Source organism: Saccopteryx bilineata, chromosome 4 (genome assembly GCF_036850765.1).
Source record: "Saccopteryx bilineata isolate mSacBil1 chromosome 4, mSacBil1_pri_phased_curated, whole genome shotgun sequence".
NCBI lineage: Eukaryota > Metazoa > Chordata > Mammalia > Chiroptera > Emballonuridae > Saccopteryx > Saccopteryx bilineata.
The window spans coordinates 106,929,301-106,956,156 of record NC_089493.1 but is presented as its reverse complement, the minus strand read 5'-3'; the positions used below and the strand labels follow the sequence as shown (position 1 = coordinate 106,956,156).

Sequence of the window (26,856 nt, the reverse complement as noted above, 5' to 3'; positions counted from 1 at the left end):
ACGTCAGGGACTGAGACACTACACGTGGATTTTTCAGCTCAGAGACTGCCACTTATAAAGATGCTGATTCCTATATCGGTTAACGAAGTAACTGTTTCTAGATTAAAGCAGAAGCGGGAGGAGAGTAATGGTTTAGATTACCACCCCCCTCCGCCGCCAACCCTCACTAGACATTCTGCGCAGGCGCGCTGGGGGGCGGGGCCGGAAGTGCCGGCGGAAGTGGTGTGAGCCGTGCTTTAGTGAAGGGACCAGCGGAGTAAACACATCCTTTGTCGACTCCTGTGGACCCTGTCGGAGGGTGGAGGTTACCATGAACGGGCTCCGGGATGACTATGACCCCTACTCAGTGGAAGAGCCTAGCGATGAGGAGCCGGCGTTGAGCAGGTGGGCTCCTGCTCTGCCCCGGCCCCAGAGGCTGCGGGCCCAGGCCAGGCCTTAGCCTTCTCCCTTCGCTGCGCCTGCTGGACCTGCTCAGACCATCGGCCCAGGGTTCGGGTGTTTGTCGCGCCCCGCTGTCGCCTGTGGGGCGCCGAGGGGAGTCCTGGTGAGGTCTTGCAGCTGCGGGGGAGGCGGGTCGACACCATCACGGGGAAGGGGGCTATTCTGGAATCATGCGGAAGTCTTCAAAAGCCGTGTAATCGATCCTGCCTTTGCAGCTTACTAGAAATGTGACCAAAGGCAAGTCACTTATACTCATCTGTAAAAAGGAAATATAATAACTATATGATAAGTATGTTGTAAGGCTCGTGGGCCTTAATGTTAATTGACCAGGTACAAGACTAATATGCCATAAGCAGAAGTAATGGGATATTTAACAGACTTTTGTTGAGCACCTATTATATGCTTGCTCTGAGCTACAGAGGTGAATCATAAGATACTTTGCCTTTTACAGGATTATAGGATAGTAGGGAAAATGAGATATCATGGAAATAAGTATGTGTCTCAGAAGAGCATTGTAGAAAGCGATGACCTGAGATCAGCACAGATGAAGTTCCGTGGGCATTTCCAAAAGGAAGAGTTTAATCCTACCTGAAGGAAACTTACTGTTAGGTTGGCAAATTTCCTGGCATATTTAGCCATTTTAAAAACTGTCAGCAAATCCTATTTATAAACTTCAAAACACTGTCCAATTGCTCTTCATGTAAAACTGTCCTATTTTCAATCACCATATTCTTCACATTTTCCTAGGGAGGGGTTCTAGGCGTGGGAGATTAGGCTGCTGTGAAGATTTGTGCTGTGGGGAGTGAGGATGGATTCCAAAGTTCCCTGTGAAGAAGAGTTTCAGTTAATGGGTCAGGTTTGTGAGAGGAGGTGTACATAGGCTTCAATTAATAATTCAGTTTGATCGAAATCTAGGAGTGTTTCCTGGACTTGGGTTTTTCTGCCTTTACCATCTCCATATTTGCCTGTGTAATTTATATAAAAATTTAAAAGTCAATTTACATTTTTGTAGTTAAATATCTTAAAGAAAGTGGCAGTTGTCACTGGTAAAGTAACAAACAAAAAGTGCTATGAACCATGCCAGGATAGCTTGGTTGATAGAGCATCGTCCCAAAGCTCAGAGGTTGCCAGTTCAATACCTAGTCAGGGCACATACAGGATCAGATTGATGTTCCTGTCTCTTTCTCTCTCCCTACCTCTCTTGCTAAAATACATAAAATAAAAATTTAGCCCTGGCTGGATTGCTTGGTTGGTTTGTGCTTCATCCCGAAGCACAAAGATTGCTGGCTCAATCCCTGGTCAGGGCACATACTGGAACAACTCAGTGTTCATGTCTCTCTCCTTTCCTTTCTCGCTGAAATCAGTCAAGAAAAAATTAAAAAAATAAAAATATACGATGAATAGAAAACAATGCTTTAAGACAGTACTGTCTATTCAAAGCTCAGAATCCAATGCATGCTTTTTTTAAAAAAAATTCTATTTACTGATTTTTAGAGAGGGGAGAGAGAAAGAAAGAAGGATGGAGAAGCAGAAAGCATCAACCTAATAGTAGTTGCTTCTTGTATGTGCTTTGACTGGGCAAGCCTGGGGTTTCGAACTGGTGACTTCAGTATTCCAGGTGGACTCTGTCCACTGTGCCACCATGGGTCGGGCCAATGCCTTTTTTTTTTTCCTTTTCTGAAAGAGGCAGGGAGAGAGAGACAGGAACCTCGAGCTACTACTTCATGTGCCCTAACTGAGGAACCTGCAACCTCCACGCTGTAGGTTGGTGCTTCAGTCAACTGAGATATCCAGCCGGGCTCAATTTTTTTAATTGATTTTTAGAGCGACAGCACAGAGAGGATGGGAGAGAGAGGGGAGGGGGAAAGGAAGCATTTGTTATTCCACTCAGTTGGGCTTTTTTTTCATTTTTCTGAAGCTGGAAACGGAGAGACAGTCAGACTCCCGCATGCGCCCATCCTGGGCGTCGCCATATTGAGACCAGAGCCACTCTAGGGCCTGAGGCAGAGGCCACAGAGCCATCCCCAGCGCCCGGGCCATCTTTTGCTCCAATGGAGCCTTGGCTGCGGGAGGGGAAGAGAGAGACAGAGAGGAAAGCGCGGCGGAGGGGTGGAGAAGCAGATGGGCGCTTCTCCTGTGTGCCCTGGCCGGGAATCGAACTCGGGTCCTCCGCACGCTAGGCCGACGCTCTACCGCTGAGCCAACCGGCCAGGGCTCAGTTGGGCATTTTTTGTTTGCTTCCTGTGTGTGTCCTGACCGGGATTGAACCCACAACCTTGTTTTGGGATGATGCTTTTTCTTTTAACTGACTGAGCTAACCAGCCAGGGCTGCTTGTTGTTTTAAAAAGGGAGATTGGGTCTGATCTGTGGTGACTCAGTGGGATAAAGCGTCGACTTGGAACACTGAGGTTGCCAGTTTGAAACCCTGGGCTTTCCTGGCCAAGGCCCTCTCTCTCTCTTTCTGTCTCTCTCTCCCTCTTTCCCTTTCTCTCTCTCCTCTCTGAAAATTGAATAAATAAAGTCTTAAAATAAAAAGGGAGATTGATGTTAGAGAGGTGTTTAAGAGATGTCTGTCAGGATTTGATTTTACCCCACTTACAAACTAATATAAGCTAATATTTTATTATTTATGAGAAGCTTTTTTAAAAAAAAAAGATTTTTTAAAATTGATTTTTGGAGGAAAAAAAGGCAGAGGAGAGGAATGGGAAGGAATTTGTAGCTGCTTCTCACATGTGCCTTGATTGGGCATTTTGAACTGGTGACTCCAGCAGTCCAGGTTGATGCTTTTATCCCCTGTGCCATATGTTATGCTTTAAAATTTTTTTTAAAAAATTGATTTTAGAGAGAGAGAAGGGAAAGAGACAGAGACAGGAACATCTGTCTGTTCCTGTATGTGCCCTGACCAGGGACTGAATTGGTAAGTAACCTCTGTGCTTCAAGGCGAAGCTCTAACCAACTGAGCCATCCGGCCAGGGTTATGCTAATACTTCATTCATATCCTGTCACTGCTTTATGGAAGCTGGCAGAAGATCTAAGACTCCTCACAGCATAGCAGGCAGCAGGAGCATCATGTTTGTATTGATTGCTCTTCCCAACTTCTACAGTGGTTACATGGAAAAAGACCTAAATAGATGCTACACATTCAGTGAGTTGGCATTGTGGCTGAGGATCACTTGAGCTTGGAGAATCCAGCTTTTTTTATAGCAGGTAGTAAATAAGCCAGCTCTTTGTCCTGGAAAGGGACATTACCTCATTCATCAAGGTTTTTTACTGCAAACACAACTTTGAGAAATGACTTATGTAAAGCGTGTTGAGAACCTTGTATTCTTGGCATATTCAACAAGAATACGCAGGGTCCATGATATATTGCCTTTCCTAGTAGTGCTAAATGCTGAGACTCTTTTGAAATAATCACAAGTCTGACCTGTGGTGGTGCAGTGGATAAAGCTTCAACCTGGAATGCTCAGGTCGCCAATTCGAAACCCTGGGCGTGCATGGTCAAGGCACTTATGGGAGTTGATGCTTCCTCCTCTTCCATCTTCTCTCTTTCTCTCTTCCCCCCTCTATAATGAATACATAAAATCTTAAAAAAAAATTACAAGAACTGAAGAAAATTTGCCAAAAGAATAACTCTCTTGTGATTCAATATTTTGTTTGTTTTCTGAGAGAGAGAGAAAAAGGGAGAGATAGGGAGAGAGATAAGAAGCATGAACTGGTAGTTGTGGCACTCTTAGTTGTTCAGTTGTTCATTGATTGCTTCTCATATGTGCCTTGACTGGATCCTCCCAGTCAAGCCAGCAACTTGCTTGCTGACCCCTTGCTCAAGCCATCGACTGTGGGGTCATGTCTATGATCCCATGCTTAAGCCAGTGGCCTCTGCTCAATTTGATGACCCCATGCTCAAGCTGATGAGCCTGAACTGAAGATGGCAACCTTGGGGTTTTTTGTTTGTTTGTTTGTTTGTTTTTTACAGGGACAGAGAGAGAGAGAGAGAGAGAGAGAGAGAGAGATAGGGACAGACAGGAACGGAGAGAGATGAGAAGCACCAATCATCAGTTTTTCATTGCGGCACCTTAGTTGTTCATTGATTGCTTTCTCATATGTGCCTTGACTATGGGCCTTCAGCAGGCCAAGTAACCCCTTGCTCGAGCCAGTGACCTTGGGTCCAAGCTGGTGAGCTTTTTGCTCAAACCAGATGAGCCCGTGTTCAAGCTGGCAACCACAGGGTTTTAAACCTGGGTCCTCCGCATCCCAGTCCGACGCTCTATCCACTGCGCCACTGCCTGGTCAGGCAACCTTGGGGTTTTGAACCTGGGTCCTCTGCATCCCAGTCCAACACTCTGTCCATTGCGCCACCCCTTGGTCAGGCTGCATGTTAAGTTTTATAAGAAATTGTCAAGCTGTTTTTCATAGTGGCTGTACCATTTTACATTCCCACTAGTGGTGGCTTCAGTGTTATTTAATGGGTTGTCATCTAATCTGCTACTCCTTAAAATGACTTATGTCCCACACTTTGGAAACACTGGAAAATAAAATAGATCGGTTTTCAACCTCAGTAGTATTGACATCGTAGGTCAGATAATTCTCTGTTGAGGGGAGCTATCTTGTGTATTGGTATCATGTGGATGCCAGTAGCCCCTCCTCCCACATTCGGTTTGTGACAATCAAAAATGTCTCTAGTCCTCTGGGTGGGTAGCTCAGTTGGTTAGAGCATTGCCTGATATGCCAAAGTTGCAGGTTTGATCCCTGGTCAGGGAACACACAAGAATTAAACAATGAATGCATAAATAAGTAAAACAACAAATCAGTGTTCCTTTCTCTCTTTGTAAAATCAATAAAACTAAAAAAAATCTAGCTATGCTAAATGTGCCCCGAGGGGGAGAGGCAGAATTGCCCCAAGGTTGAAAATAAGCTGGAACCAGATTGTGGAAGGCTCTTTTGAATGCTGTGCTCAGAGATTTGGCCACAGACTTTTTTTGGAGTAGGGTAGCAACGTGATGAGAGTTCTTTTTTTTTTATTATTATTTCTCTTTCTCTTTTTTTTTTTAATTTTTATTTTATTTATTCATTTTAGAGAGGAGAGAGAGAGAGAGACAGGGGGGAGGAGCTGGAAGCATCAACTCCCATATGTGCCTTGACCAGGCAAGCCCAGGGTTTCGAACCGGCGACTTCAGCATTTCCAGGTCGACGCTTTATCCACTGTGCCACCACAGGTCAGGCGTGATGAGAGTTCTTTAGGAATAACATTCTGGCAGCAGCGAGGGTTAAGGTAGGATGAAGAAGAGTTTGGAGGTATGGACATCCTTATGATATGTAAATTTCAGGGGACCCAAGTGAATATAGTGATAATGAAGAAAGAGGAAGCGCCTGATCAGGTGGTGGCGCAGTGGATAGAGCATCGGACTGGGACGCGGAGGACCCAGGTTTGTGACTCAAGGTTGCCAGCCTGAGCGCAGGTTCATTGGGTTTGAGCAAAGCTCAGCAGCTTGAGTCCAAGTTCGCTGGCTTGAGCAAGGGGTCACTCAGTCTGCTGTAGCACCGCACTCCAATGAACAATTAAGGAACTGCAATGAAGAATTGATGTTTCTTGTTTCTCATCTCTCTCCCTTCCTGTTGGTCTGTCCCTGTCTGTCCCTCTCTCTGACTTTCTCTCTGTCTCTGCAAAAAAAAAAAAAAAAGGCATGCTGGTCAGGATGAAGAATGTGAGAAGGGACACTTTCCTGGGAGTAGAAGCCTCTTCCATTAATAAAATTGATTGCTGTGAATTGGATTTTTCCAATTTACTGTACCTTCTGCAGGAGGTCCAAAAGCATTGTTCTAGAAGACTATTAATTAGACCACGAGCATTACCTATGTACTATTGATTGTATTAGAAATGTCTTAGACATTTTGGTTATTCCTGCTGATATCTGGTTTAATTTTGTCACACTGCTATTGATGAGGAAACCCAGGCTCAGAAGGCCAAGTAAACTGGTAGAAATTGTTCAGGAGAATTTGGAATATAATTCAGCTTTCTCTCTCTCTGTAGTACTATCCCCCCTTTTTTTTTGACAGAGTCAGAAAGAGGGACAGACGGACAGAATGGGAGATGAGAAGCATCAGTTCTTTGTTGCAACATCTTAGTTCAGGGGTCCCCAAACTTTTTACACAGGGGACCAGTTCACTATCCCTCAGACCGTTGGAGGGCCACCACATACAGTGCTCCTCTCACTGACCACCAATGAAAGAGGCAGGGGTCAGATAAATGGCCTCAGGGGGCCGCATGTGGCCTGTGGGCAATAGTTTGGGGACACCTGCCTTAGTTGTTCATTGATTGCTTTCTTATATGTGCCTTGACTGGAGGGCTACAGTAGACCTTGGGCTGAAGCAAACGACCTTGGGTTTCAAGCCAGCGACCTTTGGGCTCAAGCTAGTGACCATGGGGTCAAGTCTATGATCCCACGCTCAAACCAGCAACCCTGAGCTCAAGCTGGTGAACCTGTGCCCAAGCTGGATGGCCCATGCTCAAGCTGGCAACCTTAGGGTTTCAAACCTAAGTCCTCTGCATCCAAATCTGATGCTCTGTCCACTGTGCTACCACCTGGTCAGGTTGTACTTTTAAAATTGTAATTTTTAATTACTGTCTGTTAACATTTATTAGTGATCTATTAGTTACACATTTTAGGTTTTATTTAAATGTGCAGAGTTTTAAAAAACTCCCAGTTCCATGGAGTAAACTTTTTATTGCTGATGGAATTGTGAATTATTGCAGTACTTTTGGAAAACAGTGTGGTAATTCAAGAAAGCAGGAAGATGTTTGTTTCTAATTCTAGACATTCATTCTAAGGAAATAAACACAAAATTATAGTACATATACAGAGATGTTTATTGTAGTGTTGAATAGCAAAGAGCTAGAAATAAATGTACAATGTTTATAAGAGGAAATGTTTTACAGACATTAAAAAATGTATTTGGGCCTTATCGGGTGGTGGTACAGTGGATAGATTGCCATACTGGGACGCAGAAAACCCAGATTCGAAACCCCGAGGTCGCAAACTTGAGCACAGGCTCATCCAGCTTGAGCATAGACTCACCAGCTAGAGTGCGGGCTTGAGCAAGGGGTCACTCTCTCTGCTGGAGGCCCTCTGCCCTCCCGTCAAGGCACATATGAGAAAGCAATCAAGAACAATTAAGGTGCCGCAACAAAGAATTGATGCTTATCTTTTTCTCTTCCTGTCTGTCTGTCCCTATCTGTCCCTCTTTCTGTATCTCTCTCGCTTAAAAAAAAATATATATGTGTATATATATATATATTATATATATGGAAATATGCAGAAATGGTTGCTTATTAAGTGAGAAAAGCTCTATGTATATGCCAGATGAATCAAATGCAACCTTATAAAATTTAAAATTGGCTGTAGCAGGGTAGCTCAGTTGATTAGAACTTCATCCTGATACTTCAAGGTTGTGGATTTGATCCTCAGTCAGGGTACATACAAGAAGCAACCAGTGAGTGCATAAATAAGTGGAACAGCAAATCAGTGTTTCTCTCGCTGTCCCCCTCTCCCTTTTCCCTTCTCTCCCTTTCTCTTTGTCTCCATTTCTCTCCCTCCTCCCTTCCTCTTCTCTTTTCCCTCCCTCTCTCCCTGTCTCTCTCTCTCTCTCCCTCTCCACCTTTCTATCTTTTTCTAAAGTCAATAAATGAAAAAAAAGTTTTTAAAGGATTAAAAAAACCCTTAAAAATTCTTGAATATTTGTATTCTTTATGATTTAAATATTAGTTCTGAAGATGAAGTAGATGTGCTTTTACATGGAACTCCTGACCAAAAACGAAAACTCATTAGAGAATGTCTTACTGGAGAAAGTGAATCATCTAGTGAAGATGAATTTGAAAAAGAAATGGAAGCTGAATTAAATTCCACCATAAAAACGATGGAGGACAAATTATCCTCCCTGGAAACAGGTAAACTTTTAGTTAGATTTTAATATAGCTATTTTTCTAAGCTCCACATGGGCAAGAACCTTATTTGTGCTCTTTTGTGTTTCCAGCATCTTTGGTAGGTACTCAATAAGTATTTATTGACTGAATGAATAAATGTGTTTGGCACTGAGCATAGTTTTCATTGATGACTATAGAAGTTGTTTTTGGAAAGAGATTTTTTAGTACTGTTTACTTGCTTGATTTCCTTTTGTAATTTTTACCTCAGGATAAAAACAACAACAAAAAAAAGACAGGCTTTTAAAAGTATATTTAGGGTTATGTAGCACTGGTACGGCAGGTTGAATGATGTGTCAGTACAAATTTCCTGTCTCATGTTAGTAAGTACTGAAACATACTTTATTTTGATACTTAGTTTTTATGTAAAATGTACCTGACTCAAAACTGCTCTATGCCTGACCTGTGGTTGCGCAGTGGATAGAGCATCAACCTGGAATGCTGAGGTCGCTGGTTTGAAACCCAGGGCTTGCCTGGTCAAGGCCCATATGAAAAGCAACTACTATGCATTGATGCTTCCTGCTCTCACCCCCCCCCCCTTTCTCTTTACTCTCTCTAAAATCAGTAAATAAAAAAAAAAAGAAAGCATATACAGTAGTAATAATAAAAAAAGTATGTTTTATTTATTTATTTATTTAAAGTGAGAGGAGGGGGATAGTGAGACAGACTCCTACATGCGCCCCAACTAGGGTCTACCCGGCAACCCTGTGTGGGGCCTAAGCTTGACTCAACTGTAGCTATTTTTAGCACCTGAGACTGATGTGCTGGGACCAACTGGACTATCGTCAGGGCTCTGGGCTGTTGCTCAAACCAAATGAGCCACTGGCTGCGGGAGGAGAAGAGGGAGAGGATGGAGAGGGAGAGAAGGAGATGGTTGCTTCTCTGTGTGTCCCTGACCAGGAATCAAACCTGGGGTGTCCATACACTGGGCTGACGCTCTGTGCACGGAGCCAACCGGCCAGAGCCTAAAAGTAGGTTTTAATTAAGAGGGACAATTAGTGATGCAGGTATATGAAGACATAAGTGTGGGTAAAAATGAGTCCTTGAGTCATTACTTTCCCTCTCTGTAGGGCTCTTGCCCTCTTTCCTCTAAAGTACCTTTATTTTAATTTATTTTAGTGAGAGAGACAGATAGACAGGTAGACAAGAAGGGAGAGAGATGAAAAGAACAACTAACTTGTGGCACCTTAGTTGTTCATTGATTGCTTTCTAATATGTGCCTTGACCAGAGGCACCATCTGAGCCAGTGACCTCTTGCTCAAGCCAGCTACTTTGGGCTCAAGCCAGTGACCATGGGGTCATGTCTGTGACCACACTCAAGCCAGCAACCCTGTGCTCAAGCTGGTGAGCTTGCCACTCAAGCTGGCATTCCTGGGGTTTTGAACCTGGGTCCTCAGCATCCCAGGTTGATGCTCTGTCCACTGTGCCACTGCCTGGTCCCTTTAAAACAAGATATTTATTCACTGTTCTCGACAGTATACCACATGGCCAAAAGGTAGAGACATGTATGCTGCCAACCTGAAAATATGGCTCTTTTATTTTTATTTAATTAGGTTTGTAGGAAGGGAGAGAAAAATCGTCTCATGATTTGGAACATTTAATCAAGGAGGGGCAGTTTTCTGTAATCACATAGGGTACCAATCTACTAAGTCATTGATGTGGAAGTGGTTTTCCATCCCAATGAGATTGGGAATGAGGTGATATTACTTTGCGGTATGGAAGAATATATGGAGGGTTTTTTTTTTCTGTCAATTATGTATGGTTTTGTCTGTAAACTTCCCTTATGGTTTGAACAGGATCTTCCACGGGAAATGGGAAAGTTGGAACAGCTTCAACAAAGTACTATGATGATATATATTTTGATTCTGATTCTGAGGATGAAGACAAAGTAGGTAAGTAAAATGTTTACCAGGTTTAGCAGTTATATTTTATGAAAAAATGTTTACCTCATAATTACTTGGTATTAGGATTTCCCTCTGTTCAATTTTTTAAGGAAGTATAGGTTGTTGATGTGAAAACAAAAGCAGGATTGATGAATAAGAACAGTTATGTATACAATAGTGAACTATTAGAATGCTGTATACCTGAAATGTAAATAATCTTTTTTTTTTTTTTTTTTTTTCATTTTTTGAAGCTGGAAACAGGGAGAGACAGTCAGACAGACTCCCGCATGCGCCGGACCGGGATCCACCCGGCACGCCCACCATGGGGCGACGTTCTGCCCACCAGGGGGCGATGCTCTGCCCCTCTGGGGCGTCGCCATGTTGCGACCAGAGCCACTCTAGCGCCTGAGGCAGAGGCCACAGAGCCATCCCCAGCGCCCGGGCCATCTTTGCTCCAATGGAGCTTTAGCTGCGGGAGGGGAAGAGAGAGACAGAGAGGAAAGCGCGGCGGAGGGGTGGAGAAGCAAATGGGCGCTTCTCCTGTGTGCCCTGGCTGGGAATCGAACCCGGGTCCTCCGCACGCTAGGCTAAATAATCTTGTATACCAATTTTACCACAAGAAAAAAAAAAGAACAGATGGAAATGCATACATATGAGGAGTGGGACCAACAACGACTCTGCATAGGCACAACTGGGAAGAGGAAGAGTATATCCTGACTTAGTACTTCCCTCCTCTGGGCTCTTGGTCTCCCCCTCTTCCTTCAGATTCCTTAGTGCAGCAGTATTTGCTTTTATTTATTTATTTACTTTTTATTTATTTTTTAAGTGAGAGGAGGGAAGAGACAGTGAGACAGACTCCTGCATGCATCCCGTCTGGAATCTACCCAGCAGTTCCTGTCTGGGGCCAATGCTTGGACCAACTGAACTAGCTTCAGCTCCCAGGCTCGATGCTTGAAGCAACTAAGCTATTCTCAGTGCCAGGGGCTGACAGTCAAACCACCTGAGCTATTCTCAGCTCCAGGGACTGACATTTGAACCAATTGAGCCATTGGCTGCAGGAGGGGAAGAGGAAGGGAAGGGGGAGAGAGGGGGGGAGAGACACAGATGGTTATTTCTCTTGTGTGTTCTAATTGGGAATCAACCCAGGACATCCATATGCTGGGCTGATGTTCTTATCTGTTGAACCAACTGGCCAGGGCCCAACATGTGCTTTTATACCTGCAAATACTTCCTATATTTTTACTCTCTTGCAGAATTTTCCCTAGCTTGTTGCTTTTTTCTTATCAGCCTCTTTATACTTTGGAATTGATTTTGTATAAAATTTGAGCAAAGTTGAACATATCATTGATAACACCTAAAACTAATTTAATTATATCAGTAATTACACTGGAATATACAAATAATAAATTTAGATGGTAAAGAAAAAATTTTATATTTAATATGTTGTTAAATATTGATCTGCTCAAGTACATTTTAAATGTCTGGTGAATGTGGATGACTAATTTTTTTCATTCATTTTTGAAATTTTCTGATTGCAGTAGCATTTTATATATGGGAACTTGTGGAGAGTTTAGGTGTCAAAAATAGTTTCTATTTTTGGGCTGCTTTCAGTAGCTCTTTGAACTCTGAATTTTCATTATTTAAACCTTGAGATACCAGTTTTCAGTGAAAAAAGTTTTGCCTCCTCTATTCATTTTAATGCCTTGATTATTAGTCGAATTTTTTTTTTTTTTTTTGCAAGAGAGAGGGACAGACTGGGACAGACAGAAAGGGAGAATTGTAATTTAAAACTGGTTGGAGATTAAGAATTTGTGGATTAAGAGTGGTTATTATGTTTTGCATCTGAATTGTTCTTTTTTTTTTATTAGCTCACAGCTGCAGAACCCTAGTTGTTCATTGATTGTTTTCTCATATGTGCCTTGACTGGCAGACTCCAGGTGAGCCAGTGACCTCTTGCTCGAGCCAGCGACCGTTGGGCTCAGGCCAGTGACCATGGGGTCATGTCTATGATCCCATGCCTGAGCCAGAGACCCTGTGCTCAAGCTGGCAAACTCGGGGCTCCGAACCTGGGTCCCCAGCATCCCAGGCTGACACTCTACCCATTGTGCTACCTCCTTCCTGGTCAGGCAAAAATTTTTAAAGGAAACTATAAATAGAAAAAAATATGTAGCTTAGAAGGTGGGATTTTTTATTCTGTATTAAAAAGGTGTACACTTGAGATATGATACTTAACCATATCCTTAACATTTTCAAAATTAGCACAGGTGGCCAAGAAAAAAAAGAAGAAACGATACAGGATTCCAACAAATGATGAGTTATTATATGATCCTGAAAAAGATAACAGGGATCAGGCCTGGGTTGATGCACGGAGAAGAGGGTAAGAATTTAAATATTTTTTGTTTTCCCCAGAGAGACAGATAGGAAGGGAGAGAGGTGAGAAGCATCAACTAGTAGTTGTATCACTTTAGTTTTTCACTGATTGCTTCTCATACCTGCCTTGACTGGGAGCTCAGGCCGAGCCACTGAGCCCTCGCTCAAGCCAGCAATCTTGGGCTTCAAGCCAGTGACTCCGGGGACGTGTCTGATTCCACGCTAAGCCAGCGACCCCACGCTCAAGTTGGTGAGCCCGTGCTCAACCTGGTGACCTTGGGATTTTAAACCTGGGTCCTCACTATCCCAGATTGATCCTCTATCCACTACGCAACCCAGCCAGGCCTTACATTTTTAAAAAAAAAGATTTTGTGCTCACTTTGGCAGTATTATACTAAATGATTTTAAAGAGAGGAGAGAGAGAGAGAAAGTCCAGGGTGGGTGCGGGGGTGAGTGGGAAGCATCAACTCATAGTTGTTTCTTGTATGTACCTTGACTGGGTAAACCCGGGCCTTGAACCAGCGACCTCAGCATTCCAGGTGAACACTGTCCACTGTACCACCATAGATCAGGGAGAACTTAAATTGAATATTTAGAATCTTTTGAGATTAAAAGATAATTTTCACTACATTCACATTTTGAATGTATGTGTATATGTCTATACAGGCATACATAAAGAAGTTTGAGAAAAAACTGCTGAATAGTTTTGAAAATAAAGCAAATTTCAGTCAGATGATTCATTTTTAAAAACTTGAATTTAAAGTGTTGTGCTCAGTCTCTCCCCTCAAGAACCAAAGCTGAATTTTTAAAAATAGATGTAATTTAAAACTGGTTGGAGATTAAGAATTTGTGGATGAAGAGTGGTTATTGTGTTTTGCATCTGAATTGTTCTTTTTTTAATTAATTTAATTTATTGTGTTTACATAAATTCTAGAGTCGCCTCAACTACATCCCCCCTCCCCCCATATTTCTCTCAACATAACCCGTTATTCCCCTTCCAACAGCTCCCTCCCCCCTTCCCTTCAGGTTTAATTTCGTTCCTCAGTTCACATTGTTCCTTGGATTCCTCAAATGAGTGAGGTCATATGATATTTTTCTTTCTCTGCCTGGCTTATTTCACTTAACATAATAGTTTCCAGGTCCCTCCATGTTGAATTGTTCTTTTTAACTGTTCAAAAAATTTTTTTTAAATAGAGGTGAAATTCACATAAGAAAACTACTTATAAAGTGAGCAATACAGTGGCATTTAGTATATTCACACTTCTATTTAATATCGAACTATTTTCATCATCACAAGAGGAAACTCTACTCTTTTTTTTTTTTTTTGACAGAGACAGAGAGAGACAGATAGGGACAGACTGACAGGAAGGGAGAGAGATGAGAAGCATCCATTCTTTGTTGTGGAACCTTAGTTATTGATTGCTTTCTCATATGTGCCTGACTGGGGGGCTACAGCAGAGCGAGGGACCCCTTGCTCAAGCCAGCGACCTTGGGCTTCAAGCCAGTGACCTTTGGACCCCAGCCAGCAACCATAGGGTCATGTCTATGAGCGTGCGCTCAAGCTGGCGACCTTAGGGTTTCAAACCTGAGTCCTCTGCCTCTCAGTCTGATGCTGTATCCACTATGCCACCTCCTGGTCAGGCTGTACTTATTTTCAGATTTGATTTTATTAAGGCCGATATGTCACAAAACTAAAAGGAGGCATCTTGCCATATTACACAGTGCTTTCTTAACCTGGCTGTGCTTCAGAGTCAACCTAGGGAGAATGAAATGAAAATTCTTGAGTCATACTCCAGGAGGTTTTGATTCAGTGATTGCTTTCTCATATGTGCCTTGACTGGGGGCTGCAACAGAGCGAGTGACCCCTTGCTCAAGTCAGTGACCTTGGGCTCAAGCCAGCAACCTTTGGCTTCAAACCAGCAACCATGGGGTCATGTTAATAATCCCATGCTCATGCTAGTGACCCCATGCTCAAGCTGGTGATTCGCACTCAAGCTAGTGACCTGTGGTTTCGAACCTGGATCCTCTGCGTCCCAGACCTATGCTCTATTCAGTGCACCCCTGCCTGGTCAGGCCAGGAATCTATATTTTTCAAGTCCAGGTGTATTTTGATATTGTATGGGTGTTTATACATCACCTTTTAGGGTTCACTCTCCTCCTTTGTCCTTTTTATCCTCTTCGTTTCAGCCATGCACCACTTCCGCCAACTGCCCCTTGCATTTATTTAATGAATATTTTTTGATTACTATAGTGTGAAATGAACATTTTAAGTGCCACGAGTGATATTGACATAATCAAGGAGCTTACTGTAATCTATACTTATTTTGGTGACAGTATTTATTTCTCAGTGAAGTAAAATGGAATATATTTTCATCATTATAAAATTTATTCACTGTTTACATTCATGCATTATACATTCCTGTATTAAGCATTAGGTTTTTTTGTATTTTTCTGAAGTGAGAAGTGGGGAGGCAGAAAGATAGACTCCTACATGCTCCTGACTGGAATCCACCCAGGATGCCCACTAGGGGCAATGCTCTGCCCATCTGGGGCGTCGCTTTGTTGCAACCGAAGCTATTCTAGCACCTGAGGCAGAGTCTATGGAGCCATCCTCAGCACCTCTGCCAACTTTGCTCCATTGGAGCCTTGGCTGCGGGAGGGGAAGAGAGAGATAGAGAGGAAGCAGAGGGGGAAGGTTGGAGAAGCAGATGGGTGCTTCTCCTGTGTGCCCTGGCTGGGAATTGAACCCAGGACACCCACACACCAGGCCAATGCTCCACCACTGAGCCAACCGGCCAGGACCAGCAGTAGTTGCCTTTTAAGACTATAGAAATCAGCTTCAGATAATGAATTCACTATATTTTAAGCCCCATGAAGGCACTGGTCTTGTTCAATGCTTTATCCTAAACATCTTGCACATTGTTAAATTGCACTTAGGAAGTATCTATTGAATGAATAAATGAATAAGTTACTCTCTTAAGGTTTGGGTTTTGACGTTTTCTAAACATTTAAGAATAAAGTATTGGGTTGGGGAATAAGTTCGTAGCGTTTTTATATTTTCTTTTACAATGATTTGTTTGCTGTTTGGCAAAGGGTAAGTGTTCATTCAATAAAACTCTTTCTGCTCTACAAAACTATGTTAATTGTATTTTTGAGTTATTTAATTTTTTATTAGTTTTGAGGTTTAGAAATGGAATACCCAGGAGGCAAAAATCAACATTTTCGACACCTGCTCTTCTTTGCTTTTCATCGAGGTAAAAAAGCTGCCGAAGCAGCCCGGGACATTTGCGACGTGTATGGAGAAGGTGTCATAGGCGAGTCTACAGCACGGAAATGGTTTGCAAAGTTTAAAAATGGCGACTTTGACGTTGATGACACGTCCCACAGCGGAAGGCCTTCTGAATTCGATGAAGAATGTCTCAAATCACTTTTGAAGGAGAATGGTCGCCAAACCAGTCGTGAATTGGCGGAAAAAATGAACTGCGGTCATAAAACGATTCTCAATCACCGTCATTCAATGGGATTTACCGAAAATTGGGAGCCTGGGTGCCTCACGAGCTCAATGAAAAAAAGTCGCCTTCAAGTTGCTTCTCAGCATCTCGCCCGCCATTGAGCAACACGTGGTCATAAACAGCGCTTTTTGTACCGAATCGTCACGGGAGATGAGAAATGGTGCCTATACATCAATATGAAGCAAAGAAAGGAGTGGGTGGCTCCAGGAGATACGCCAAAGCCGAGAGTCAAGCCGGACCTTCATCCAAAGAAGATCATGATATGTGTTTGGTGGGACTCATGGTGCACTGGGAAATGTTCGAAAAGAATGCCACGGTCAACAAGGAGCTCTACATTACCCAGCTACACCGTGTGAATGAGGCTATTCGACTGAAAAGACCTGATCGACATGGTCAAACCATACTCCTTCATGACAACGCCAGGCCCTATGTTGCACAAGTCGTCAAAGCCGCACTCCAAGAGCTTGAATGAGAGGTCCTTCAGCATCCGCCGTATTCTCCGGACCTTGCACCGACCGATTACCATCTTTTCCGCTCCCTGTCAAACCATATGAAGGGCGTTACCTTCGATAACAAAGAGGTCCTTAAAAACTGGTTCAACAACTTCTTTGACACCAGATTAGGCGATTTTTGGTGGAACGGCATCAACAAATTGGTCGAGAGGTGGGAAGAGGTTGTAAACAGCAACGGCAAATATATAATTGATTAACTTATTGATATAATTATTGTTTTTTGTTTAAATAAAAGTCTTCGGTAAAAACGCTACGAACTTATTCCCCAACCCAATAAATACCATGTGTGTTCAATATTTTCCCCAGAAACATGTAAAGAGTTTAGGACAAGCATGGCCAACAGTTTTTGCACCCGGGCCAGATTAGAAAGAAAACTTTTTTCACGGGCCGGACGAAATATTAAAACTAAAAAATGTTAAATAAAAAAACGATTTAAGTAAACAAAAATTTTTTTTTTTTTTTTTTGTATTTTTCTGAAGCTGGAAACGGGGAGAGACAGTCAGACAGACTCCCGCATGCGCCTGACCGGGATCCACCCTGCACGCCCACCAGGGGCGATGCTCTGCCCACCAGGGGGCGATGCTCTGCCCCTCCAGGGCGTCGCTCTGCTGTGACCAGAGCCACTCTAGCGCCTGGGGCAGAGGCCAAGGAGCCATTCCCAGTGCCCGGGCCATCTTTGCTCTAATGGAGCCTTGGCTGCGGGAGGGGAAGAGAGAGACAGAGAGGAAGGAGGGGGGGGTGGAGAAGCAAATGGGCGCTTCTTCTATGTGCCCTGGCCGGGAGTCGAACCCGGGTCCCCCACACTCCAGGCCGACGCTCTACCGCTGAGCCAACCGGCCAGGGCCTAAGTAAACAAAATTTTATTATGTAATTTGTTTATGAATAAATGTGAGTGAAAAAACATTTTAATATACAATATTATTTTAATAAAAATATATTTTAATAAAAATTAATTACATACCATATAAATATCCAAACTATTGTAATCGAAACATTTAATTAATAGAATGAGCTTGAAGGGGTTATATCGCAAACAAAACAATTATTTCATTTTACAAACAGCCTGGACACATTTTCACTTATCAACTGCAGCTATTGTCTATGCTACAATGCCACTTGATTCAGCACACTTGACCACAAAAATATTACGAATTGTTTGACCTTGGGTTCGCACTGGCAAACTCTGCCTGTAAGAATGTGGGTTTCACATCTCCGCTAAATGTCAAACAGTTCATATCGAGTACAGATGAGTACAAAACTTTTAAATCTTTATAATGGAATCTTTTTAAAAATAAAGAAGTATCACAAATCCATTTAACCAGTTATTGGAAGTTAACCCTAGATTAGTCACACGCGAAATTCTTTTCCATGTATCACTATCTTCTTAAATATCTCGATTTCCAATAATCAAAGACGCTTCCGCTTCTGAGTAGCTGAGATTTTAAAGTAGTGGAGAATATTAAAAATTTAATCGTGGGCCGCATAAAGTCATTACGTGGGCCATATTCGGCCTGCGGGCCGTATGTTGGCCATGCCTGGTTTAGGAAGTGATGCCTAATGGTTTGTCTTTTATTGTTCAGCTTTCAGGAGTTCACCATAAGCCCCTTTTAAGAATATACACTTTTATACTTTAGTGACTTCGTAAGTTGATTGGTGCTTTATTATAATTATTATTATTTTTTGTGACAGGGAGACAGAGAGAGCGACAGACAGGAAGGGAGAGAGATGAGAAGTATCAGTTCTTTGTTGCGGTACCTTCGTTGTTCATTGATTGCTTTCTCATATGTGCTTTGACTGGGGGACTACAGCAGACTGAGTGACCCCTTGCTCAAGCCAGCGACCTTGGGTTCAAGCTGGTGAGCTGTACTCAAACCAGATGAGCTGATGCTCAAGCCGGTGACCTCGGGGTTTTGAACCTGGGTCCTCCACATCCCAATTCAACGATCTATCCACTGTGTCACTGCCTGGTCAGGCGATGCTTTATTCTTTCAATCAGAATTTTTTTTTAAGCAAGAGAGAGAGAGAGACAAACTGACAAGAAGAGAGAGGGATGAGAAATGTCAACTCATAGTGTGGCACCTTCGTTGTTCATTGATTGCTTTCTCATACATGCTTTGATGGGGGTGGGAGGTGTGGGGCTCAACCCTAGACCGTGATCCCTTGCTTAAGCCAGCAACCTTTGGGCTCAAGCCAGCGACCATGGGGTCATGTCTATGATCACATGCTCATGTTGGTGACCCCATGTTCAAGCTGGTAAGCCTGTGCTCAAGCCTGATGATTCTGTGCTCAAGCCTGTGATCTCGAGGTTTTGAACCTGGGGCCTCAGTGTCCCAGGTCAGTGCTCTATCTACTGTGCCACCACTGGTCAGGCTGAAATCAACCACTTTTCTAAGGATTACTGATTAATTTTATGGAGGTTAGCATTCAAAATCAAGGTCTGGCTTTAATGTGTCTCCCCCCACTTTCTATTCTAGTTACCATGGTTTTGGAATACAGAGGCCATGTCAACAACAACAGCCTGTTCCAAATAGTGATGCTGTCTTGAATTGCCCTGCCTGCATGACCACACTGTGTCTTGATTGTCAAAGGTAACATAGAGGGTAACAATATATATGATACATACATGCAGCACAAACAGAAAAACCAACTTGGTGGGCCTTCTTCAAAATCACAAGTAGAATTTTAAGGTACTTAGGAGTTTTGATAATGTTCTGTTCTTATATATCCTTGGTGCTACATGGCTAATCATTTTATAAATAACTTTGTTTTTACATAGTTCTGTCAGAAATAGTTTACAGCACTTACCAGTACTGACAAGGATTCACTGAAACTGTGTTTGTGTGGAATTATATAATTTCTCAAATACACTCCTTTTTTATTGTGATAAAATACATGTAACATAAAACTTACTATTTTAACCATTTAAAAAATTGTTGTTATTGAAGAGTACTTCATTTGAATGTTCAGTTTATTGTCAACTAGACCATTTTTTTTTAAAAGTGAGAGTTGGCCTGGCCTGTGGTGGCGCAGTGGATGAAGCATCGACCTGGGATGCTGAGGTCACCAGTTCGAAACCCTGGGCTTGCCCAGTCAAGGCACATGTGGGAGTTGATGTTTCTTGCTCCTCCCCCTGCTTCTCCCTTTCTCTTTCTCTCTTCTCTCTAAAATAAATAAATAAATAAATAAATAAATAAATAAATAAATAAATGAAAAAATAAGTGAGAGTTGTGGAGATTGAGAGACAGACTTCCATATGCGCCTTGACCGGGATTCACCTGGCAACCCCCATCTAGGGCTGATACTTGAATCAACCGAGCTATCCTCAATGCCCAGGGCTGATGCTTGTACCAATCCATCCACTGGCTGCAAGAGGGGAAGAGACAGAAGGTGGAGAGGGAGGGGAAAAAAGCAGATGGACGCTTCTCCTGTGTGCCCTGACTGGAGATTGGCGCACATGGGGTCCATGCTCCATCCACTGAACCAGTTGGCCAGGGCCTAGACTAGTGTTTTTTTTTTTTTTTTTTTTTAAACGTCTTTTTCTTAATATACTTTTTGTTTTCTTTAGATTTTATTTATTCATTTTTATTAGAGAGAGAGGGGAGAGAGAGAGAGGGATAGATAGAGAACAGGGGGAGGAGCAGGAAGCATCAACTCCCATATGTGCCTTGACCAGGCAAGCCCAGGGTTTTGAACCGGCGACCTCAGCATTCCAGGTCGACGCTTTATCCACTGCGCCACCACAGGTCAGGCTAGACTAGTGTTTTTTAACAGCCAGTTTGTGGACAAGTCTGCCTGTCAAAGATGTAACCACGCTGATGTATGAAGATTATAGACTTAATAATCTCAGTCGAATTTGCTTATGCTCAGGGTAATTTTTGCCTTAGTGAAATAATTCTCCTTTTTTAACTGGTCCCCAGGTATAAAAAAGTTGAAAACCACTGAACTAGACCATTTAAATTAATTTTTTTTTTTCCCTAGCTCTATTGACTTATGAGATATGACTGACATTGTGTAAGTTTAAGGTGTATAACGGGTCGGGAACCTATGGCTTACGAGCCAGATGTGGCTCTTTTGATGGCTGCATCTGGCTCGCAGACAAATCTTTAATAAAAATAATAACATTAAAAATATAAACATTCTCATGTATTACAATCCATTCATTTCGTACCTCTCATGTTCATGGTTGCGGGTGGCTGGAGCCAATCACAGCTGTCCTCCGGGACAACACCAAATTTTTATTGAATAATGCGTAAGGTACATGGGTCGTTATGAGGTCAGGAAGTAAACTTCCCTCCTTTTAATCAAGTAGTCAGCTAGCTAATTGCAGAAACCCTTTTGACGAAGAAGATGGCTAAAAGAAAAAAAGATGAGTATCATACTTTTCAGCAGGAATGGACAGAGGGATTCACCTTTGTGGAGAGAGCAGGTTCTGCAGTGTGTCTAATATGCATTGATAAAATTGCATCAATGAAACGGTCAAATATAAAGTGGCACTTCGACACATGCCATACTACATTTGCATTGCAATATCCAGCAGGGGACGGCAGGAAGAAAGCATGTCAATAGCTACTGTGCAGAATGCAAGCTAGTCAGCAGCAACTCTGTGTTTGGACCCAACAAGGTGACTGGAATTCGGCTAGCTTTGCTGGTGCTTTAGCAATTGTGAGAAACAAAGCCATTCACAAATGGGGAGTATGCCAAAACATTCATGCTTGATGTTGCCAGTGAACTTTTTGACGACTTTTCAGATAAAGACAAGATAATCAAACGAATAAAAGGCATGCTTCTGTTGGCAAGAACTGTTCACGATTGTACCATCATGATGGCAAATCAAATTGAGGCAACACAAGTGAAGGACATAAATGCAGCACCATTTTTTTTTCTCGCTTTGGATGAGTCAACAGATGTAAGCTATTTATCCCAGTTCAGCATGATTGCAAGGTATGCTGTCGGTGACACACTATGTGAGGAAAGTCTTGCTGTTTTGCCTATTAAAGAGACATCAAGAAGGGAGGATTTATTCAGTCTTTCACTGAGTTTGCTAAAGAAAAAAATCTACTGATGGATACATTTATTTCGGTGTGTACTGATGGTGCTCTGTGCATGGTGGGGTAAAACAGGATTCGTAGCGCTTCTTCGTGAACATGAAAAGAGACCCATCCTAAGTTTTCACTGCATCCTACATCAGGAGGCACTTTGTGCTCAGATGTGTGGTGAGCAGCTTGGTGAGGTGATGTCACTGGTTGTTCTGTCTCTCTCTCTCCCCCTCCCCCAAAATTTCGAGTTTATGATGCTCTCTTCCCATAAAAACTTAAAAATTTTGAGATCTGAGTGTTTCAGCTTTAGCGTCGTACTTATGGACTATGTGGGAGAACTAGTTTTCTTGAGCGCAATGGGTGACACAGCATATTTGTGTTTTTAAATTCTAGATTATGATTTTACAACTGTGTTATGATAGGTAAGTGACTTAGGCTAGGGTGTGTTTTGACTTACACCAAATTTTGAGAGAGAGGGGAAGTGAGAGAGTGGAGGAGGAGGGAGATGAGAAGCATCACTCTCCTCAGGTTACATCACTGTTTTAGGAATGAAATTGTGTTCTAACCCGAGGACCCCCTGTATAAGATTGTGTTATCTGCAAACAGAGACAATTTTACTTCTTCATTTCTTATTTGAATACCTTTTATTTTTTTCTTGCCTGATTAATCTGGCTTGGACTTTTGGTACCATGTTGGTTAGAGGGGTGGTGACAGTGGGCAATCTTACCTTGTTTCCTGTTGTAATCATTTTAAGTGTATGAGTGTACAATCAGTGACATTAACTACATTCACAATATTGTACAGCCATCATCATTATCTAATTCCTGTTGTTCCAAACAGAAACTCTATCATTAGACAATAATGCCCCATTCTTTACTCCTACTGCCTCAGCTTCTGGAAATCTCTATTATACTTTCATTATCAGATTGTTCATTGCCAGTGTACAGAAATGCAGTAGATTTTTTTTTTAAAAAAAGGTTTTTATTTATTGATTTTTAGAGAGAGAAGAGGCGAGAGAGGGGTGGGAGGAGGAGTGGGAAACAACTCATAGTAGTTGCTTCTTGTGTGTGCCTTGACCGGGCAGGCCTGCGGTTTTCAGCTTGTGACCTCAGCATTCCAGGTCAGTGCTCTACAGTTCAGCTATGAGTTTTTTTTTCTAAACTGATTTTGAGAGAGAGAGAAGAAGAGAGATAGGGAAGGAGGAGAGAGATGAGAAGCATCAACTTATAGTTTCACTTTAGTTGTTCATTGACTGCTTTCTCATATATGCCTTGACTGGGGACCTCAAACTGAGCCAGTGACCCCTTACTCAATCCAGCGACCTTGGGTTTCAAGCCAGTGACCTTTGGGCTCAAGCCAGTGACCATGGGATCATGGTAGTGATCCCCTGCTCAAGCCAGTGACCTCGGGATTTTGAACCTGGTCCTTAATGTATTAGGTTGACACTCCATCCACTGCGCCACCACCCGTCATGTGCCTTCATTTTATTAATCCAAATACAGTCGTCTCTTGATATCGGAGGGGTATTGGTTCTCGGATATCCTCCCACCTCCCTAGTGGATACCAAAATCCACAGATGCTCAAGCTCCTTTTACTGTAAAATGGCATGGAACTGTACATGCATTTGGCTCTCAACATTTATGGAAAAATACTGTTTTCTATCTGCAGTTGTTTGAATCTGTGGATGTGAAACTGGCAGATATGAGATTGTATACTCTCCTTTTCCTTTCTTTTTTTGCTGGCCTTATAAATGTCTAGCTGAGTTCATGTTTTGAATCAAGCAAACTGAAACTAAGTGATGATATAGTGGTGATTTGGTTTAGGAACTAATGAGTGGCTAGATGTAATTAATTGATTGCTTGATTGATTGACAGAGACTCAGAGAGAGGGATAGATAGGGACAGATAGACAGGAAGGGAGATAGATGAGAAGCATCAATTTTTTGTTGCGGCACTTTAGTTGTTCTTTGATTGCTTTCTCGTATGTGCCCTGACTGTGGGGCTACAGCAGACCGAGTGACCACTTGCTCAAGCCAGTGACCTTGGGCTCAAGCTGGTGAGCTTTGCTTAAACCAGATGAACCCACGCTCAAACTGGTGACCTCAGGGTCTTGAACCTGGGTCCTTTGCGTCCCAGTCCGACGTTCTATTCACTGCTCCACCGCCTGGTCAGGCAGATGTAATTTATCCTTATTTACTAGCTGGAGGTTTCTCATCTGCAACAATTAAATTATGTACTTTTGATATGAACTTAAGCCTTTTTTAAAAAAATATAAATTGATATCTAAAATAAGTTTATGAAATAAAGAAAAAGTAAAATATCTGTGTACTTAAGTGGTTTCTTTCAAATTAAAGTGTGTTAGAGTATATGTTCTATACTCAATAGAAGTTGCTTCATGATCTAACAGTAGAAATTTTCCTTGGTAAAAATTGTGTTCCATAGTAATACAGGATTCCAATACAGTGGAATGTAAATGAAAATTTCAAGTCTTACCTGAGGAGCACGAGTGTGCACAGTCTAAGTTACTGGTGGTGGTGATGGCACAGATCAACAATTGGAACTAATGAAAATATGACTGGAATTTATTGCTTTTACCCAGTGAGATATTTGGTTCATGGGATTTAAAGAGTAAAAAAGTAAATAACTTATGTAAAGAGAACAAAGGAAGCATAATCTGTTCTTTAGATTACTGGAATAAAGCCAAGAGTGGATATTATACAGTCAGAAGCTCTTTAAGCTTTAAAAACTAGCTTTTACTGAAATGGTGACCAGAATGGACCATTTGTAATAAGAGAAGGGCAAGACTTAGGTCACAACAGAAAGACACAAAGATTATACTGGGGAACAATTTTTTTTCATTTTCTGTTGCATGAGGTTTTAGAACTGTTTCTATATATTTCTGCATCGCTGATTCCAAATTTGAAATCTGTTTTTTGGTGCATGCTCTATTTTTTATGCAATTTAAAATTTTTTGTTACAGTTAATGGCATGCATTGGTTTTTAAATTGGAGTTAAAGGGCAACAACTCTTGGATTGAACATAACCACAAGGCAATTAATGTTTTACAAATATCACTTTTACATAATTGTACTTGTTTTTAAATGTAAAAAATTATTATCTGATAAAAACGCCCTCTTATTTTGTTTTAAGATTGAATCATGGCTTCTTCAAGTAGGCGTAAATTTAAGAATAGTCCTGACACCTTCTGTTATATATGTGGCTGTGTGGATCTTAAAATAGTAAATTTCATGCTGGGACAACAGAGAAGTTTCACAAAGTATCCTTGCTTTCTGTGTTTGTGGGACAGCCAAGCTCGGGAGAAACTGGGCACAGAAGGAGTGGCCGAAACGTGAAGTTCTGGAAGTAGGGGTGCAAAATATTGTGAATGAAAGTGTAGTTAATCGAGACAGGATCATTTTCCCCCCACTTCACATCAAACTTGGCTTAATGAAGCAGTTTGTTCAGGCTTTGAATAGAGAAAGTGAATGCTTTCAACATATTATTTCTGCTTTTCCTGCCTTGTTTTTCGAGAAGATAAAAGCAGGTGTATTCGATGAACCTCAAATTTGAACCCTTATATGTGACAAAGAATTTGCCAGGAAGATAAATAAGGAGGAGAAAGCAGCATGGCAGTCTTTTGTGGCAGTTACAAAGAACTTGGCAACAAAAAAGCAGAAAACTATGAACTTCTGGTTCAAAGGATGCTGTTGGTTTACCGTGACATTGGATGTAACATGAGCCTTAAGATTCACTTCCTGAACAGTCACTTTGATAAGTTTCCCGAAAATCTTGGAGCTGTTAGTGATGAGTAGACTACTGCTGGAGCATCAAACGAGATTGTCCTCAACAAATACACAAACACAAGAGCTACAAACACAAATTTTTGCCTGAATAGAATTTAAATAAGCTTGTGCAAATTTTATGATTAAAATAAGTGTTTTAATGTTCTATTTTGAAATTGTAGACAAATTCTGATGCAGTCATATCTTTTAGTGTATTAGTGTATTTACTGCATTATATAAATTATTATATTTTCACAAAGATGATGCCCAAGAAGACATTCTACTTCATTATGTTAAACTAAATGTTGAAAATTTTACAATAAGATGAAAACCTAAAATCTTGAATTGCAAAAAAACTGTAGCTTATAGAGAAAAACTAATGTCAGATTTGAGATCAGCACACTCGAATTAGTTAAGAACAAGTGTTTTTGTGGATGCAACAAAAATTTTGTTCCCCAGTGTTATTTAAACATTACCTCAAATTTTCTACAATTTATCTTTCTAAGTTTGAAGAGCAAATCAGATTTTTTCTGAGATAAAAGTTACTTTTGTAATACTATATTATCTATTAACAAGTTTCTTCCTAATTTTAAAATAACTCAACATTTTTGTAAATTTCTTGTTCTGTCTTTACTTTGGTATTTCAGTAAGTCTTTGGTGTTCTTTTATCTATGTATATAAGTATTAAAATAGAACATAAATATTCTCTTTTATTTTTCTCCTAGGCATGAATCATACAAAACTCAGTATAGAGCAATGTTTGTGATGAATTGTTCCATCAACAAAGAAGAGGTTCTAAGATACAAAGCCCCGGAGAACAGGAAGAAAAGGCGAGGTCGTAAGAAGATGAGGTCTAACCAGGAAGATGCCTCAGAGCAGGCAGAGGCAGCAGGGGAAGAAACCTACCACCCCGTTCTGTGCACCGAGTGTTCTACGGAAGTGGCAGTCTACGACAAGGATGAAGTCTTTCACTTTTTCAATGTCTTAGCAAGCCATTCCTAAATAGCTAAGTTGGCATTTAATGGCCCAATAGTGTCTATAATGCAAGTATAGGTAGTTATTTTCCTCCTGCCTGTTCTTATCAAGTGACATTCTGAGTGGTTATTTGAGGAAGCAGTACTTTATTCTTTTTGAAAGAGAATGGTTACCAACCTTCATCTCTCTCCCTTTAAAAAAATTTCCCCCAGCTCTGTTGGGACTGATGATTCATTCCCTTTCTGATGGCCTTTGGAAACTTGGGGCTTTTTATTTATTAAAGCTCTTTAGAATTAAAATGTTCTGGAGTTACAAGTAATCTCTTTTTCAGTGTTATTTTTATTTTTTATTTTAGACATACCCTTGGTGTG

At 41.7% G+C, this 26,856-nt stretch overlaps 1 protein-coding gene across 1 annotated transcript; it reads left to right on the top strand.

The window, feature by feature from the left end:
- The first annotated feature begins 203 nt into the window (after positions 1-203).
- EAPP (E2F associated phosphoprotein) lies at positions 204-26,856 on the top strand. The gene is made up of 6 exons (XM_066276014.1): positions 204-384; positions 8,202-8,383; positions 10,213-10,308; positions 12,559-12,676; positions 19,168-19,281; positions 26,236-26,856. The coding sequence occupies exons 1-6, from the start codon at positions 311-313 to the stop codon at positions 26,510-26,512; spliced, it is 861 nt and encodes a 286-aa protein (XP_066132111.1). The 5' UTR covers positions 204-310; the 3' UTR covers positions 26,513-26,856.